We start from the raw sequence: 17,676 nt of genomic DNA, 5'->3' as shown, positions 1-17,676 counted from the left end.
ACCTTTACATTAACCCATCGACGTTCTCTTCATGTTCAAGCCAAGCCGGCTCTGAAGTGGTTCAACGTATTCGACAGTATGGAGCGCACCTTAAATGCTGTGTCGACTGCAAATGGTACGTTTCTCATCGGCGAATGCTACTATAGATAGATCTGTTGACCACATGCCTTCATCAGCGTCGCCTCGAGACTTACGGCCTCTGATTCTATGCGGCCCTTCAGTACTAGAGAAGGATGCCCTCATGCGCAAGCTCTGGGACTTCTTACCTGACTCCTTTGCGATCGCCCCACACCATACCATGTCCAGACCGCCCGACGGACAAACCAGCTCGAATAGTCACTACCACATATCCTCCGATGAATTCCTCAACATGACCTCCAGCGGCGAATTCGCCACATATAATACGTACGGTGACCACTCCTTGGGGGTATCGAGGCAAACCATTGCGGCGGGGTCAGCAACGGGGCGCATAGTGGTTATGGAAGTCGATATGCGTGGCGTTGAGCAGCTAAAGGCCATCCCTGGATTCGATGCTCGATACGTATTCATCATACCGCCAAGTCTTGACGTCTCTGAGGCCCGTCTGAGGGCAAGCTATTCAGGGATGGAAACTACAAGAATCTACGAGCCCCTGAGGCGACTAATGGCGGAGCTGGGTAATCCTCACGTTACCGAGGAAGTGAAGGAAGCTGAGCTAGTATATGCTCGCGTTCCGGGGGTATATGACTTGATTCTCCGAAGTGAAAATCTCGATAGAGCTTTCCAAACGCTTGTTAATTATATTCATAGCTCTGATTAATGAGGCAACAATGACAAAGGCTTGCTCATGTTTTCTTTTTGAGCTTTACTTAATATCATCAAATAGATGAAAGCTATACTGTATTCTCAAACAGTCAAGACGAACAGTGAATGCTACACCCGGCACCAGAAGAAACAGTAGCTGAGATAATAAGTCAATAAATCAATCAGGCAGAAACAAATCATTAAGATTTAGAAATACTTGAAGGCAAGAGAACACGCCGTATACAGCATCACACTTCCGACTTCTCGTAGAGGCCACAGCTCGCCATGCTATCTAGTTTTGCTTGGCACTAAGGAGATTAATGGCAAACTCCATCTCACTGCCATCGTCAACAACTCATGGCTTTCTTCCAAGTCTAGTGACCCTTAGCAAGCTTCACCCCGAACTCGACAAACCGCTTGACACAGGCCAGCTTGGCCTCTGGGCTAGAGCCCCGGGCTCGCGCACGCTCCAGCATATCACTGATCTTGTCTAGTTCCTCCCAGACCTGTATGAAGTTGTTGTGAGTCTTCTTGCCCAGGCTCCGAAACGCTGCTCGCATCGCGTCAGGCTTCGCTACTAGGTCGCCGCCGTTGTCCGGGATTGCGATGCCTACGATCGGTCCCGTGTCCTGGTTCGCAGTCTTGACCGCCAGGATGCTCGCCTTGACGCAATAGATGATCATGGCTGCAAGTCCAGCTGCCAGGGCCGTGGCCACGCTGGAGCCCGTCTCGTACTTGAAGTCCACGACGCGGTTCGTAACGCCTCCGGATGAGGGCATGTCGAAGGAGCTGTTGCCCACCTGGTCCTTGACCACGTCGACGCCGGGTAGCACAAATGTGATGCCATCGTCCTGCGTCCACTCAAATACAGTGCCATCAGCACGCGCAGCACCGATGCGGAAGAAATCATCGGGCCAGGGGCCGCTAGGATAGTCGAGTATAGAGAACTTGCCCTCATCGGGCGATGAGCAGAACATGAGGACCTTGGCGTCTACAGCCTTTTGTAGAACGGTGTGTACTAGAGTTGTCGGGTTAGCATTGACTGAAGACAAATATCCTTCCATGTTAAACAAGATTCCTTGCGGCCTCATTCAGAGTCGGGTACTGAGACCTATAAAGCAATACACCGGGGTTGCTAAGCGAAGTAAAAAGCTTACATGTATCTTTAGTGTCATTGCTTCCCTTCGGCATCGGGAGCGTCCACGACATGGAAATAATGGTTACCTTCTTATCAAGTGCAGCTTGAACAGCCTAAAACTCTTGTTAGCAATCCGAGTTGACTCCCTTTACCTGCTCTTAGGCATTCATCATCTTACCATGGCCGCATACTTCCTATCAATCTGGCTCTTCCCATCAGGACCTTCATATGTTCGAAGTCTTATCGGATAGACCTTGGCCATAGGGCATATGCGCAAGATCATGCTGGCCATGACCGTACCATGACCTCTTGCTGATGAGAATGGAGGCCGCACTTTGCCATCATGGTAGTCGAAGCTCTTCCCTTCGAGAACATGATTAGATAGCGATGCATCAAACATATCTATCCCGTCGTCAATGAGCGCTATGACGACGTCGTCCTCCACACGCTCTGGTGTGCCTCGGCCCCTCCTTGCCTCCTTAAAGTCCTTGAGGGTATTCTCCCAGAAGGACATCATCTCACTCGCAAACCTGGATGTAGAGTCTAGCCACCTATGAGAATTGACGCCCTTTACCGGCGCAGAGGTTGTGGAAAGGAGGACGCCGCGAGATGCCGTTTTGCGTTGGTCATCGGTCCCTACATCTCGAGTTATGACCTCGATCCGACGGGGCTCCAGGGGTACCTGACTGCCTTGTTCGCTTGATTCAAACTGTGTACCCTCTGTTCTTTTGGCATTCTTGTTGAGTCTCTCTTGGAATTCGAGAACTTTCTGGTTGATCCACCGGGGACCGTCAAGCATCTTGTCCGGTTAGCTGATGAACGCAACTAAACCTTAGCATCGACTTACCTTGTCCAAGGGTGGCTTGAAAAGATAGATCCTTTCAAGTGTAGTTAGATTTGGCAACCCTTCTGGCTCACTCCAGGCTCGAAGCACAATATTGCTACCACTCCACCTCAAACATAATTCCTTTATCTGCCTGTTTGGAAGCCTTTCAATATGCTTGGGATCCTCACTTGTTGGAGCCTCCACCTCCAGAGCTTTGCTACTCACGTGCAGGATAGTCTCCGGGTCCAGGTCAGTCTTCTGCCAATCGAGGCGCTCGACAACGAACCGTTCGAGGGCTTGCTGAATAGCCCACTCACTATGGACCTTCTCGCCCGAGTCTCCGGGGTCTTGGACGGACAATCTGATGATATGGCGCACTCCTTTCTTGTAAAGCCAATCGAAGAAGTATGTCATATCTTTGCGTCCTAGAGCCCCTAGCTGGTCTCCTCCAGATTGCAGCTCAGCATCGCGTTCGTTATCAGCCAAGCGGCCCTTGAGGCGCACTTCGACGTGCGGGAAGTTGACGTAGTTGAGCACGCTGTCGAACTTGAGACCAGACTTCCCGTCTGCGCCGAACCGCTTGATGAAGTCGTTCCAGAAGATTCGGCGTGGAAGGCGGTCATAGTCGAAGCCGATTTGCACATCTGGGAATGGAACATTAGCAACAAGTCACACATTGCATGGGTTCTCAGGCTCACCACTCATATTCAGTCCGTACAGGAAGGATATGGCCATCTCGGTGCTCCTCGTCCTCATGTAGTGTAGTTTGAGGTTGAGTAGGATGTCTTCCGAGTTCTTGTTCCACACCGTCATGTTGCCCTTGTCAGCGGTGGTGCTCTTCCGAGATAGTTGCGAAGGCCTTGCAGGCGGCCTGCTGTGGCTTGGCTTTCCATCGATGCGTGCTGAGTTGATGCGTTTTATCGGAGTATTAGGCGCAGGTTCTATCTGTCGAACTGGGGGTATGAGTCGAGTAGCCAACTTGGCATGATCGCCTCGGGCATCTCGGCCTGCCGCTTCTGCTGCTTCCCTGGCTGCTTCTCTCAGGCGGATCGCCTCTTCTGCCTTCTTCCTCTGGCGCAGCTTCTCGTGATCGGTCGTCTTCTCTTCGATCTCAGGTTCAACATGATTGTTGTTCGCAATCTCATTGCTGTCAGGTTTGGCTACCGCATGGGAAGTATCCCTCTCGTTAATGCGAGGCTGGGGGGCTTCCTTGGTACCCTTGGCAGGTCGATCGCCCGCTGCGGCTTCGCCAGCTTCATCCGAATTTGCCGATTGAGCTTTCTTTGCCGCCCATTCGTTGAACCTTTTGGTGACTATGGTCCTGGTCCTTTGATGTTCCCGAAACACCGAGCAGTTGCTCTTGTCGGCCAAGTCGAGAAAGGTCGTCTCGGGCCTCGGCTTGCTTTGAATGGCGCTCAAGTCTCGCTGGATAAACAGGGAGATGAGATCAGCTCTAATGCTGGTGCACTGCGAAAAGGACACTGCATAATGCATTGGCGTTTTGCCTAGGTCGTCTTGAATTCCCAATGCCTCATCGCTAGCGTTTTCGATCATCATCCTGGCTGTTTCAGCGTTGAAGTTCTCCTTGAGCGCGATATGAAGGCTCGTTTTTCCCTCCTGGGCCTTCATACAAAGGGCATCGTCCAGGCATTGCATAGCGTCCGGACCAATAGCGTCTTGCATTTGGCGTTCCTCGCAAGCAGATATCATGCAGCTGATAAGCTGGTGATTTGAGGCCCTGACAGCCATGTACACGGGGTTGTGTCCATCTTTGTTTGGGTACACGAGGAGATCGGGATACTTTCCAACAAGTCTCCGAACGAGGAGTTCAACGTTCTCTGATTCGACATCGTCGCTGTGCTTGACTATTTCGACCAGTGTATGGAGCAGATTTCCTGATACCTTGGCCGACGACTTGCCAGCAATGTCGCCAAACTCGGCAAGGAAGTCCTCGACGTCGTCTTGAGAGAAGTTCTTTCTTCTTTTGATTGCTTTACCTGCTATCCTGAAGCGCTCTTCGTAGTTCTCTTCTCGTTCCGCTTGGATATCGTCTAATGACTCGGGGTCAAAGTCGTCTTCGAAAGCACCATCGGAGTCCCATTCTGGCGCCATTGGGTAGGATGTGATGTCGACTGAGCTTTCGGTCGTTTCCCAAGCCGCATGTGAACGCGAAGAGGCGACGTGAGGAATATGACCCGCCAACAATAGGGCTGCACGGGATCATGCAGCTCCCAGCCCTGCGAATTGCGGACATGTCTGGTGATGCGGTATTTTAATCACCCCTGTCCCTGAACCAAGTGATTACGGTGGTGAGACTGAAACCATGCAAACTACACAGTGCACGCGACATGTAGGGACAGGGATGGTTTTGGCCCCCAAAAACCAGCGAATACATTATGAAGACTGTGGCAGGGAGCCTCTTTAAGGAGATAGATTCCCAAAGATGACTCCATCATTGCGCAACCAAACCCGCGGGAAAAGGGGACTCGACCAAGCAGAAGCGTTACATACGGAGACGATGAGTTGGGAAGCGTGGACGTTGACGAGTATTGTGGTATGAGCATGGAAATGGTAGACCATCATGCCAGATAGATGCGATGGTATCGCTGCCCAGCTTGGTCTTGAATTGAAACCCCCATTATCTGTGTTGGTCATATATAGAAGGCCAGTTCTTTGTCCGCCGTGTTTGTTCATCACGGTCGGTGCAATTCCACTCCGACTAGCCTCACGGCCCCAACGGAAAAGATTATCACTGTTGGTGGGAAATCACAATCACAATCTTCAATCCCTGCATTCGTCCCACGTCGGAAATGCTCAAAGTCCTTCAAAGTATTCAGCCACGCATCTCTTTCCAGGAACGAGGCTGAAGAGTCAGCATCCTAGTATTGACAGTGTTTATAAGAAAGCGGCACTGGGCAGCTGAACAATATTGGAACTGCCTAACAAGGATCTAGCTGCATCGCTCACTCCAGAACCAATGATATGATGCCATAGTAACTAGGGTTGTGGCCCCTCTTCACTGTGCCCCCAGTCATATCACCGCCCCCAACCACATCGTACGCAATACGAAGAGTAGTCATCCGACGTTCGAACTTGAACCTCGCCATTGCATCGCCGTCTGCCCTCGCAGTAAGCCTCAAAGCGTCTTGCGAACTCAACTGAAGTTGAAGCGACGATGGAAGACGATGTCGCAAACGCTAAAGCTTCAGTATCGCCAGGAAAAGGGCTCCAAAGTGCCGACACGGGCTTGATAACGTCAAATGACGACGCCAGTGATTCGGATGGCGCCTCGATAGCCTCGACAAGTGATCTCTTTGCTGCCCCTGCGCCAGAATCACCGCTAGATCCTGGTCCAACAACGCGAGAACTTGGTCTTACCATCAATGGTCAACATGGCTGGTCCGGTTCGCAGTATGATGACTACGAGTAAGCACATAGCCTTTGACTTCCCTGTGTAGCTATAATAAAGAACTCACCAAGAGGTTAGCGTTATCACTGTTCATGGCTTACGTGACGACCGCAACACTGCCTGGATCAACAAAAAGAACGAATGGTGGGTGAAGAAACAGCTCTTCGCATCGGAGGACATAAGACAGATCGACTATGCATATGCTATTGATGGGAACTCTACAATCTACAGACCAGACGGGATCCGTTTTCATGCTCAAACACTGGCTACTGAGTACGCCAAGCTTCGTGAAAAGCTAGAGGATGTATGTCCAAGAACAGCTACTGAAACTCGGCATTTTGTTGACACGACGGCAGACCGAAACTCACCGCCCAGTGATCTGGATTTGTCACGACCTCGGCGGTACAATCGTAAAAGAGGTAGTAGTGACGAGCTATCAACGATTGTATCTTCTAACAATATCAGGCACTGTCACTGGCCTCGGCTTCACCCAAGAAATACGGAAAAATAGCCATACTCACCACTGCTATCGTAAGAGCCCATGATTTAAGATGCGATCTTCTTGATTGCTGACACAGCCAGGTTTTTCTAGGAACGCCTCACCGAACTCACTCCATGAGTTCACTAGAGGACCAGCTGCACAAGCTTATTCTCCTGCCAGGCCCTAATATCCGGAGCAATGTGTTGAGGAAGGTAAAGAATCTGGCGCATCAGGTGAACAGAGTCAACCAGGAATTTCCAACAACCAAGCACCTAGTTCGGACAACCATCTTCAACATAGTCGCCGACAAGGGCCGTAACATTAAAGAAGAAAATGCAATCCAGGACGGGGAAGAAGTCGGAGCTGGAGATGGAGACGACGACTTCCCGGGCCCAGTGACTCCGTTCCTACCATTCGTGCATCGGTCTAGCCATCCGCTCGAAGCAGTCACGGCCATCCGATGGGATGAAACTGACCACCTGGACCTAGTGCGGGCCGAGTCATCGGACTGGTGGATCGAAAAGGTGTTGGGTATGTTGAACAACAGCGGATTGTGTAAGTACATTTGACCCATGACACTCAAGGAGTACCCCGAGCCGTCTCGTAACCAGCGGCTGCTTAGATATCAACGTCAACTACACCACGATTCAGGAACAAGGACGCCTACTATCCTTATGTCCCCCAACGCGCCCTCTGGACACACACTTCGATGTGAAGATGCCGAAACACCCAGTCGTGAGCTGGATCTACGAACATGAAGCATACAAGCAACTCAACAAGCCGACCACTAGCCCCCGACTCCTTCACGTACACGTCAACGGGAATCATTCCCTGGATATTGTCGACCTCTCGCGACGTCTGTATCTCGATTATGATCGTGTTGCTGCCACTCGAGTTTCCGGCTCTGAAAGAGTTCCCGAGGGGAGCGTTGCCTACTTTGAGTTTGACGAGACAGACTCTCGATACAACAATATTTCGTCCATGTTACTCTATTTCATCAACATCCTCGCCTGGCATTTCTGCGACCGCAGGCCCGGCATGAATGAAATAATTTCCTCCGAGCTCAAATTCATCAGTGATACGAGATCCTGCTCATTGGAAGATCTGTATCACCTATACAGCAGCTTCGGCACTATAGAGACAAGATGCCAGATGACGCTATTCATCGGTTGCTTTGATCAGTGCCCTGCGAGCCAAAGGAAGTGGTTCTTGGAACGGATCCTAGAGGAGCAAAGCTACGGTTGTAAGGACTTCCGATTCATTTTCTCTACTTGTGGTAGAGATGGGTTGGGAGTGGATTCGTTCCCGAGCGATGCAGCCGTCAATCTTGAGGAGTGCCCTACACTGGACAAGACAATCATCAACGATTCACAGGCGACGAAGCTCCGGTCAGCTTTGGATGGTCTTGTGGCGAGACGCCCAATTTACGAGGCCTTTAGATCACAGCTTGATGAAGTCCTGGCGGGATACTCTCATGCGCCGCATCTAGCACACGCTGTTCTAAGCTGGCTTGAGCATTACAGGCGAGGACGATCCATCTCTCAAATTGCCGACACCATTAACAAGCTCTCATCAGTCACCACGGAGGGCATGATTCAAGTTTTCGTCGATTCTTTGCCGGCCGAGGGCCAGTCCCGGGCCAAAAACTGCTTCAACTGGATAAAACACGCGGCAGAGCCTTGGACGCCAGAGTCACTAGCCGAAGCGCTTGCGGTTCATGATTGTCATGGAGAGGAGCCAGTGCTTGATGATCTTGATCCTTTAGAGTTGGTAACTTGGATCGAGAAGGCATTTGGGGGACTCATCACTGTCCGAGGTCGGGATTTCAAGTTCTGTCACCCCTCTCTCTACGATCTTCCCGAGATGGGCATCGAAGGGAGTGCGGAGGAGCGAGCAGATAAGATTCACAGCAGCATCGCCGAGACATGCTTGCGTTACTTTTGGCTCGAGGGTGCGCAAGACAACCTGGCTATGTTGTCTCTGGAGCAACTTGAAGGAGGGTGCTGGGGGGAGCTACAAGATGCAGCCATCATTGCTCATCAACGCACGAGTATGGCTGAGTATGCCGTCCGCTTTTGGTCCCACCACTACCGGTCAAGTGGACGATTCAAGCCTAGGGGCCTTGTACGTGAGCTGTTTGCTTGCAAGAAGGCTCGGGCAGCGTGGGAGGTCCCCTTTTATACGCTTTCGAATCCATTTACGCGGATACACCAGTCCTACCTCTCACCGTTGCCTATATATGCCATGCTGGGGCTGGAGGACTTGGTTGAGGAGCAGTGCAGCTCAGAGAAGGATGAGCCCTTGTTTGAGAAGACTTGCTGGTATGCTATTGCAGAGGCAGCCAGGGCTGGGAACAAAGAACTTGTCGAAAAGCTCATAAGACAAGTGACTCTAGATGAGAAAGAGCTTGCAAATGCCTTATTCTGGGCTGCTGCCTATGGCAAGGGTGGTGCCATCGACTTCCTTGTCGACAAGATACCAGATGCCAGAACATTTCCATGGCCCGACAACATCATGTACCGAGCCGTTGCCTCTGGTCTTGACAGCCTGCTCGCCGTCTTTCTTCGCTCCGGCTGCAACATTGACAAAACTAGCACGTACTGGGGAGCGCCAGCAGTTACGGTTGCCGCCTGGTGGCGACAGGTCTCTAGCATGAAGTTGCTGCTAGACTCAGAGCCCAAACCTGACTTGACCATATGCGATAATGATAAGGACACTGCTATTGTGGTTGCCGTTCGATCTGGTAATCCTGCCATGGTGGACTTGCTCATACAGAAGGGCGCAAGCGTCGACAAACCGGAAACAGAAATAAATGGCAAGACAGGGCTCGTAAGCATCGCCGTGAACTGGAACAGACACAAAGTAGTCGGCGTTTTGATCGACGGCAAGACAGACTGCGAAGGCGGCGACAGAAGCAAAGGAGCTCCCTTACTCTCGAGGCCCCCGTTGGTTATTGCAGCTGGCATGGGCTCGATGGGATGCGTTGAGGCGTTACTGGCTCACGGTGCCGATCCGAACGTTCTCTGGGATGGAGGCACTGCGCTGTATTGCGCCGTTGCTGGCAACCGTATCGACCTAGTCCGCAGGCTTCTTGAGAACGAGCCCAAGGCCGATCTAAACATTCAGCCTGTGGACGAAGACATGCTCATGATCAGAGCCGTGTGCACCGGCAACACTGAGCTCGTGTCCCTACTGATTGAACACGGGGCCGAGATCAACTTTGTTGATCTGAGAGGTCACTTTTCCAAGACGCCTTTGGCACGAGCAACCAGCGAAGGCAACATTGACATGGTCCGGTTCCTCTTCGACAAGGGAGCCGATATCGACTTCAGCGGAGACGATCCAGGCTCGGATCCTCCCTTGTTCACGGCCGCCTACCATGGGAACCTGGAGATTGCGCAGTTCTTGCTCGAGAAAAACTGCCAGGTTGTTTGGACCGCCGGCGACGGATGGAACGCGCTGCATGCGGCCTGGAATATGCCTGAGCTGTTACCTGAGCTGGTCAAGCGAGGCATTGATATCGACAGCCACAGCGCACACGGGACCATTCTTCACATGGTCGCAAGCAATCAACCAGAATCCATTGTGGCTCTTCTAGCCATCGATCCTGGGCCCACCGTGGACCTTGTCATGAACGACGAGAGTACGCTCCCTGACCGAATTGGCTTCACAGCTCTCCAGATAGCCTGCATCGATCGCGCTCCCAAGTGCGTCAAACTCCTCCTAGACGGCGGCGCCAATGCCAGGTTCCGGAACAAAGACGGCGACGACTCTGCCAGCATCTTGCTCCGTGTCGTACATGACTCGTCTGGGGACGTGAGTGATGTCGAAGAATGCATCAAGCTGCTGTTATCCGCCCCCAATGGAATCGAGGTTCACTACGTCGACAAAGATGGCAGTACGCTCCTGCACAAGGTTGAGAAGCACACGCCTGTTTCTGTCGTCAAGCTATTGGTTGAAGCAGGATCACCCTTGGACAAGCCGAACGACGATAATTATACTCCTCTAGCGATGGCGGTGAGCAAGGGAAACGACGGTGTAGCCAAGTATCTCATCGAGCAAGGCGCCAGCGTAAACTTGTTTAGTCCGCTCTTTGGGAGCATCCTGCATCTGGCCTGTTCTCATGGCTTCTTAACCACCGTCAAGCTGCTGATAAGCTCAGGCGCAGACCCAGACCTGGTCGATGTCGAGTATGGCGCGTCGCTATTATACACGGCGCTGGGCATCAACTCGGTCTCGTCTTCTGCCGAGATGGTGCGGTACCTCGTCGATGAAGCCAAGGTGAATATCAACAAACTCGGGGGGAAGCTCGCATATCCCATTATTAGAGCAGCGGAGGCATTGAACTCATCTCACCCAGAACCTCGCACCAAAGTGTTCAGGTTCCTCATCCGGCGCAAGGCTTCTGTCGAGGTGAGCGACCACCAGGGCCGTCAAGCAGTTCACTTTGCATCCATGGCTCAGCAGGATGACTACATACGTGCCCTAGCTAAAGCCGGAGCCGATCTCAGCGCCAAGGATAAGTTCGGCCGCATGCCTATTCACTACGCGGCATCAGCAAAACCCGGAGACTGCCTGGCGTATCTCCTTCGCAAGATGAGCAAGGCCAAGGTGAGCGTGGACGTGGAAGACGGTGACGGTTGGACTCCTCTGCTGTGGGCAGCCCGCTCTGGTAATTCCACATCCATTACGCATCTTCTCAATTTGGATGCTAGCTTATGGGCTCGAGGCCGTGGCTACGATGCCAAACCGGAGTGGTCGGCCTTGAAGCTCGCTCGGTTCAATGGCGGGATCGGGGCAATACTACCAACCTTGATCCCAAGTGAGCTCACTAGAACCAAGCCTGATGGCCAGAAGGAGGAGTGGAACGCCCACTTCCATGTGAGCAAGGTTGGGCACCAAAAGGACGCCACCTGCTGGAGCTGCTGGGTGGTACGTAACAAACAATCCCTCGCTACAAGATGAACTGGAAGACTAACAGTTATGCAGCGGATCATTGGCATACAATGGAAGTGCATCGAGTGCTCCGACGACGTGTCTTTGTGCTTCAAGTGCTATGGCAGCCGAGCCGACATGCATGATCCAGACCATGGCTTTGAGGATATTGGCCCTCTCTACGAGGAGGAACCTAGTTCCTTACACAGCGAGCCAGATGACAGTTCATCTTCAAAGGAGGAACAGACTAGTTTAGAGGATCAGGAAGGTGATGAAGGAGACGCGGGGTCTAGTAACGAGGTTGAGGCTCCCATCGAAGAAGCTAGCGATGAGGAGTTTGATCCAGATGTGGATTACTAGCATGACTTAGAACTCCGAGATTGAGGTGATGATTTGAAAGCCCTATGTCGTCGCTATCGTATTACTTCATTCGCATTTAGGCCTAATTAATAAACTATAGGGAGCCCGGTGGCGGGATATTGATAATGCATCTTTTCTTCCTCTGGCTTCTACTCCCCCGCCGTTTGCGAGAATGCGCTCAGATTGTCCTATCTTGCTATCGCTGCTCTGCGGTAAAACTTCCACATCCGCCTAGTCTCGATCGATCCCTTGCAAGTTTGCGGAAACATCTCTCTCCTCGGCCTAGTCTCTAGTTCCCCGACATTCAACCCACACGATGTGGTGCCACAGACAGCGGGGAATGACGGTTGATGAATCACGGGGGAGTACGGAGGAGCACATCACATGGTTTGGATGCAAGATTAGAATCGAAACGGCCAAGGAGACAAGGGCGTTGGATGGTGCGGAACCCCGCGCTGCATGACTCTCAGTATCTCTTGGCAGGCTGATGAAGTTGCAGATGTGGAATCTTTTACCGATTAAGTAAAGATGCCGCAAGTCTGCATCATGGTCGAACTTGATCATCAAAATGTCGGGTTCGCCCCCGAGCTTTAACTGACGAGTCAAGCTTGGTGATCACTTTAACAAGAGTCGGAGTTCTTTATCGCCTCAACGCAGAAGATCTCCAATAAGCAGGACCGCAAAAAGACATCAAACAACAAGTATTAAACGGAATCCTCCAACAACGCAGTTATGACGTCTGCCGAATTACATAAAGCTGCAGTCTTGACGGTTCGTTGCCCTGACCTACACTCATTCTTTTGTCAAACTACAACAGGATTAAGCTAATTGCAATGATAAACGTACAGTCTCCGCAGGTCCCTGACGCGAAACCCACATTCTCAGTCCAAGATGTACCCCGTCCAATCCCTGGTCCCAACGAAGTGCTCGTACGTCTCTCCGTGACCGGCCTCTGTGGATCTGACTACGGCATGGCCTTGGGTCATATGGGGCCCGTTGGCAATATCCTAGGACACGAGGGTGTCGGTCGTATCGTTACCCTTGGCTCTAACGTCTCCGCCCTCGACCCATCTGTCCAAGTTGGCCAGCGAGTTGGCGTGGCTTGGACCCGAGATATTTGTGGCAATTGTGACTTCTGTGTGGACCTGGCCCACGAGGGAGAAACACGATGTGCAGAGGCGCTTCACTCCGGTAAAGCATACGATGGCACCTTTGCCGAGTACACGCTGGTGCCGCTCAGATATTTAGCCCGCATTCCCCCGAGTTTTGATGAGTTGCCGGACGAGGAAATTGCCCCGATCCTATGCGGCGGCGTTACCGCGTACAAGGCGCTCAAGGGGTGCCATCTGACTCCTGGACAATGGGTCGTTGTTTCTGGTGCAGGCGGTGGAGTTGGGGCGTTTGCCGTTTCTTTTGGCCATGCTATGGGATATCGCGTTATAGCAGTGGATGCTGGTGAGGCCAAAGCAGCCTACTGCAAGTCACAGGGTGCAGAGCACTACATCGATGTCACTCAAGGCGAGGACGCGGGTAAACAGGTGAAGGAACTGACTGGAGGACATGGTGCCAAGGCTGTAGTAGTCACTGCTACCGCATCAGCAGCCTACCAAAAGGCCATCGATATGCTCGGTCCTTTTGGAACACTGATGTGCATCTCTATTCTCCCAGAAGATGCCAAGGTGAACTTTCACCCGCTTTGGATGATTGACAATGGATGGAAGATCGTTGGTTCGTCCGTGGGCACAAGGACTGACATTCTAGAGGCTCTGGAGTTTGTCAAGCGGCGGGTTGTCATTCCCAAGATCATCTGGGCTAGGCTCGATGATTTGGAAGGGCTGATGGAAAAAATGGCCCTTGGTCAGGTAAGACCTTCATCCCCATCCTGATACAGAGTTTGAACTGACATTTTACAGCTTCAAGGGAAGTACATCATGAAATTAGATGGCGCTAAATAGATACAAGATATAAGTCCTCTGTTGCTACCGTATACAGGCATTGTAACCACATTTTCCTATGTGAGCTGGGGCAAACATAAATATTGAACAACCACTACCGTAAAACGAGTAAAGAGTTGTGTGAAGAACGGGAGATGCAAATAATGCTTTTGCATGTGCTGAATGAAACCAATCTTTGCCTACTGTCCAGAGTTGAAGCTTCCACTAATGCCTTTCTGCTGCAATATTGTAAAGTGTACTACTGCTTTTATACCTTATGAATAAACTAAAACATAATTTTGAGAGTATCGCTATTTGCGCACAGGCTCCAGTTTCTTTACTAAAGCGTTAAATTAACTCAGGTATCCATATGCCTGATGCATAAGGTAGTCGAAGGTAGGACTAAATGTCTGTTTTTGTTATTAATCAGACTAAATAAGTAAGATAAAATATTATTACTAAAAACAATAAAGACTAAATATTAGTTTTTAGAAAAAGTATCTTCTTAACACCTCTAGGATGATTTTGGATACTCATTAGTAGAATTCTGAATATTGTTATGTGTGCAAATAGCGATACTCAACTTTTAACGATTTGTTCAAGTGTTAAGTAAACTTTGTGCCCAACGAGACAAGCCCCGATAAGACAGGTAACAATTACATGGGACGCGCCAGATCTAACTCTTATCCATCAATATTTTGGCTCCTCCTCGTCCTTGGCTTCACTTGTGTCGCTCGGTGCCAGGGCATCGATAGTCACAGTAGGCCCAGTAAAAGATCGTCGTAGCCCAGCCCACCAGAAAATTGCAATCAGGATCCACCCGCCGGCCATGACCACGACCAAGTAGTTCATTGAGGAGGGAGCAACAGGAATAGAGGTTGGAAAACAGAATGTGACAGAGAACAGAATGACAAACGCTGTGGAAAGCCCATTCACGACATAACCAAACTTGCCAAGAGAAAATGCTCGACGTGGGAGGCAATCCCGCCCGCGGAAGAGCAGAGCTGCTTGAGGAAGAGCAACAGTGATATTGAGGGCAAAGAGAGTGAGACCAATAAAACTGTTGTATGCAGTCGATGAGGCCACGAACAAAATCCCAACAATAATCTCCATGCCAAGGATCATGGCGGTCGCCCGAACAGGGCTTGCGTGGTCGAGTTGCGTGAAGAATCGGTGGTAGGGAACACCTCCATCTCGTGCGAGAGACCAGGCAATTCTCCCACCAAAGATGAAAAGGTTAAGAACTATGTCGTAAAACATGACCATATAGTAAATGGTGAAGATTGTTGTGCCGACCTTTGAGTTCAGCGACTGGCGATAGACCTCGATGATCGGGACACCAGACGCGACAATCGCCTCGAGGTCGGTTATGGCAAAGAGCAGCGCGATATTCCATACGACAACGGTAATAAACCCCAAGCTGATGGTCAATCCAATAGCGATAGGCACGTTGCGGTTTGGATTCTGCACCTCTTCTGCTAGATGAGTTGGCCCGTCAACACCACTGTAAGCCCAGAGGCAGCCGGTGACGCCAAGTACAAATGCGAAGCCATCCGACCACCCGCTCGTATTGGGATAGTCCTTGAACACAAATGAAGCCGGTTGCTTCTCTGGGCTGACTGCTAAAACAGATGCAATGGAAGCCGCAAAACCGACGAGAGAGAGCCAGAAAATGGCGATGCCGACGCGACCAATCGCACCGGGGAAGTGAGATGTGGCGATAAAGCCAATGACGCAAAGGAGGACGTGTAGAAGGTAGATCTGCCATGCCTGGGGCTCATATCCCGGGTTCCATAGGGCAGCCAGGTCGGCGATTGAACTTGCCACGAAGAAGTTGCACGAGGCCAGCCCAAGCGCTGTTGACAAGATACTCATCCAGGCGGTAACGAACGCGGCACTGCGACGATGCTTTGGCGGAAACACCATGTAGACGATATGATATTGGCCACCTGCTGACGGAAACGCGGAGGCAAGCTCGGCGAAGCCCGCGCCAATGGTCGCCATGACGATACCACTGACAATGAGCCCGTAGATGAGAGCAGGCCCTCCCCCAGATATCAAGGGTACGGCAATGCCCGACCCGAAGGCCAGCCATGAGTTGGTTGTCGTGAAGGCAAAGGCTATGACGGATAGACGACTGTATCTATGTACGAGCGCATCTTTCGTCCCGTGACTGCCGTCTAAGGCTACTTTCTCGGTAGAGGATGGCATTGCTATTGGGTTCGAGGGATCCGGTGTTTCAATCATCTTAATATGGTTGTCCAAAAAAGAAAGACGGGGAGGAGGGCCACGAGAAGAAAATATATCATCCACCGGTGTTTACGTGAAAGTGGATTTGCAATGACAAGAGAGTCGGCAGATACAAGACTCGAGGAGTCGCAAATAACATTGATATACCAAGCATCTTGATACCGCCAAGGACTATTTAAATATGTATCTTGCCATCAATCGTTTGATACGGAGCATCGGGGGCTAATCAGAGGTATCCCACAGCTCAAATAGGCAATTTTTCCGCGACCTTATCGCGAGGGCGGCGGCGGCGGCAAAGACGGCACGAAGTCGGCCACGGCAACGGAAATAGCACAATCATCACAAGACCCGAGCGCACACGTCAGAGCAATCTAGTATGTTAGTCATAATTACGGTCCATAAGTGATTCGGATATTGGCCAAAGAGAATAGATTGCGAAAGATTCGCGTTTCCTATTTCTTTGCCCTTCAAGTTGCGGATCACAACAGGCTTGTCGAGCTTGAGCCAAATCCCGGAAACAGAAATCTTGAACGCTACTCCCGAGATTCTACACTTTGCGATCAATCTGTTTGTAATATATGCAATTCTACTGACTTTTTCAAATTGCCGAGTGGGTTTATAGACTGGTGAACACTACTGAATAGTGACAGTAAGGAGAATACAACTAGAGAGGACAGGGTTTTAAAGATATCTTTAACTTCAAATCTGTTAGGATAATTAGTGGGATATTTTAATACCGTCCGGAGGCTCATTGAATAACGCTCTAATAAAGGCTATCAAGTATATTTTCAGTGTAAATCTGTGTATTAATACTAGTTATTCGGCAATTGGAGCTTAAATAAATTTAGCAGTTTAACATATTAATTAATAGTTAAAATCTATAGCTAATGAATCAGACTTGAAAGAGTTATTGGAGCAGGCTGGTCGCTGATGTAGATAAAAGATGGGCCTAAGACGAATAGTCCACTGTGGGAATCTATATTTAACTTGATTGTTGCCAAGAATGTCCGTGTCGCCTTTACCAACTCCCATGTCTCCTCGGATCAACCGCCTCCTTCTTTCGGGCTTTCTTACACATGGGGTCATTCAAGCGATTTTTTCGTCGGCGACACTGTTCTCCACGTCACGAACAGTATTGAAGCTGCGCTTATTCATCTGACGCCAGAATATGCGCCGCTGACACTCCGGATCGACTCTCTTTCTGTTGACCAGGACGATGCAGTGGGAAAAAAAAGACAGAAAGTGCAGCAAATGCATAGAATTTACACGCAAGCACCGTTGTGATACGTTGGCTATGTCCGGCTGCCGAAAATAGGTCTCCGTCCAGATTATCAGAAATCCTGGAATGAGGTGTTTCTTGAGACCACAGTATCAATAGTCAGCAACGGGATTTTCGACATGCTTTCGCTCTGCAAAGTCGACAAAAACATTCCAGATCTTCCCTCCTGGGATCTTGATTTCACCAACATACTTCAGAGGGTGCCCCTTCAGCAAAGCGCAATGGATCGAAAAGTAGTGCCCGTCACAGCCGTGCTACAGCCCACTTTCAGCGCTTCCGGA

General features: G+C 50.7%; 5 protein-coding genes across 5 annotated transcripts; 3 read left to right on the top strand and 2 right to left on the bottom strand.

Moving 5' to 3' along the window:
* Nucleotides 1–78: 78 nt before the first annotated feature.
* BGZ61DRAFT_496019 (P-loop containing nucleoside triphosphate hydrolase protein) lies at nucleotides 79–799 on the top strand (the record flags this gene model as incomplete). Its single annotated transcript, XM_046250964.1, has 2 exons — nucleotides 79–115; nucleotides 177–799. The coding sequence occupies 2 exons, from the start codon at nucleotides 79–81 to the stop codon at nucleotides 797–799; spliced, it is 660 nt and encodes a 219-aa protein (XP_046101580.1).
* A 152-nt stretch (nucleotides 800–951) lies between these two features.
* On the bottom strand, nucleotides 952–4,859 carry BGZ61DRAFT_550535 (uncharacterized protein; the record flags this gene model as incomplete). Its single annotated transcript, XM_046255469.1, has 5 exons — nucleotides 952–1,801; nucleotides 1,941–2,034; nucleotides 2,100–2,720; nucleotides 2,769–3,391; nucleotides 3,446–4,859. The coding sequence occupies 5 exons, from the start codon at nucleotides 4,857–4,859 to the stop codon at nucleotides 1,158–1,160; spliced, it is 3,396 nt and encodes a 1,131-aa protein (XP_046101579.1). The 3' UTR covers nucleotides 952–1,157.
* A 948-nt stretch (nucleotides 4,860–5,807) lies between these two features.
* On the top strand, nucleotides 5,808–12,162 carry BGZ61DRAFT_395098 (putative ankyrin repeat protein). The gene is made up of 7 exons (XM_046242914.1): nucleotides 5,808–6,173; nucleotides 6,235–6,460; nucleotides 6,513–6,575; nucleotides 6,622–6,687; nucleotides 6,739–7,192; nucleotides 7,260–11,569; nucleotides 11,627–12,162. Exons 1-7 carry the CDS (start codon nucleotides 5,923–5,925, stop codon nucleotides 11,930–11,932), a joined length of 5,676 nt encoding a protein of 1,891 aa, XP_046101578.1. The 5' UTR covers nucleotides 5,808–5,922; the 3' UTR covers nucleotides 11,933–12,162.
* Nucleotides 12,163–12,585: 423 nt separating this feature from the next.
* BGZ61DRAFT_550514 (chaperonin 10-like protein) lies at nucleotides 12,586–13,887 on the top strand (the record flags this gene model as incomplete). The annotated part of the gene is made up of 3 exons (XM_046255468.1): nucleotides 12,586–12,703; nucleotides 12,781–13,794; nucleotides 13,846–13,887. The coding sequence occupies exons 1-3, from the start codon at nucleotides 12,665–12,667 to the stop codon at nucleotides 13,885–13,887; spliced, it is 1,095 nt and encodes a 364-aa protein (XP_046101577.1). The 5' UTR covers nucleotides 12,586–12,664.
* Nucleotides 13,888–14,556: 669 nt separating this feature from the next.
* BGZ61DRAFT_535076 (amino acid/polyamine transporter I) lies at nucleotides 14,557–16,077 on the bottom strand (the record flags this gene model as incomplete). Its single annotated transcript, XM_046254228.1, has 1 exon — nucleotides 14,557–16,077. One exon carries the CDS (start codon nucleotides 16,075–16,077, stop codon nucleotides 14,557–14,559), a length of 1,521 nt encoding a protein of 506 aa, XP_046101576.1.
* Nucleotides 16,078–17,676: the final 1,599 nt, after the last annotated feature.

Source organism: Ilyonectria robusta (assembly GCF_021365365.1).
Source record: "Ilyonectria robusta strain PMI_751 chromosome Unknown BGZ61scaffold_16, whole genome shotgun sequence".
NCBI classification, from domain to species: Eukaryota; Fungi; Ascomycota; class Sordariomycetes; order Hypocreales; family Nectriaceae; genus Ilyonectria; species Ilyonectria robusta.
Note: the sequence above shows the minus strand (reverse complement) of the source record. Positions and strands in the feature narration are given on the sequence as shown.

Coding starts and splice junctions, on each gene's coding strand:
- BGZ61DRAFT_395098 (XM_046242914.1), top strand. CDS start 5,923: ATGGAAGACGATGTCGCAAACGCTAAAGCTTCAGTATCGCCAGGAAAA. Junction 6,461..6,512: donor TTCGTGAAAAGCTAGAGGAT/GTATGTCCAAGA, acceptor ACACGACGGCAG/ACCGAAACTCACCGCCCAGT. Junction 7,193..7,259: donor GTTGAACAACAGCGGATTGT/GTAAGTACATTT, acceptor GCGGCTGCTTAG/ATATCAACGTCAACTACACC.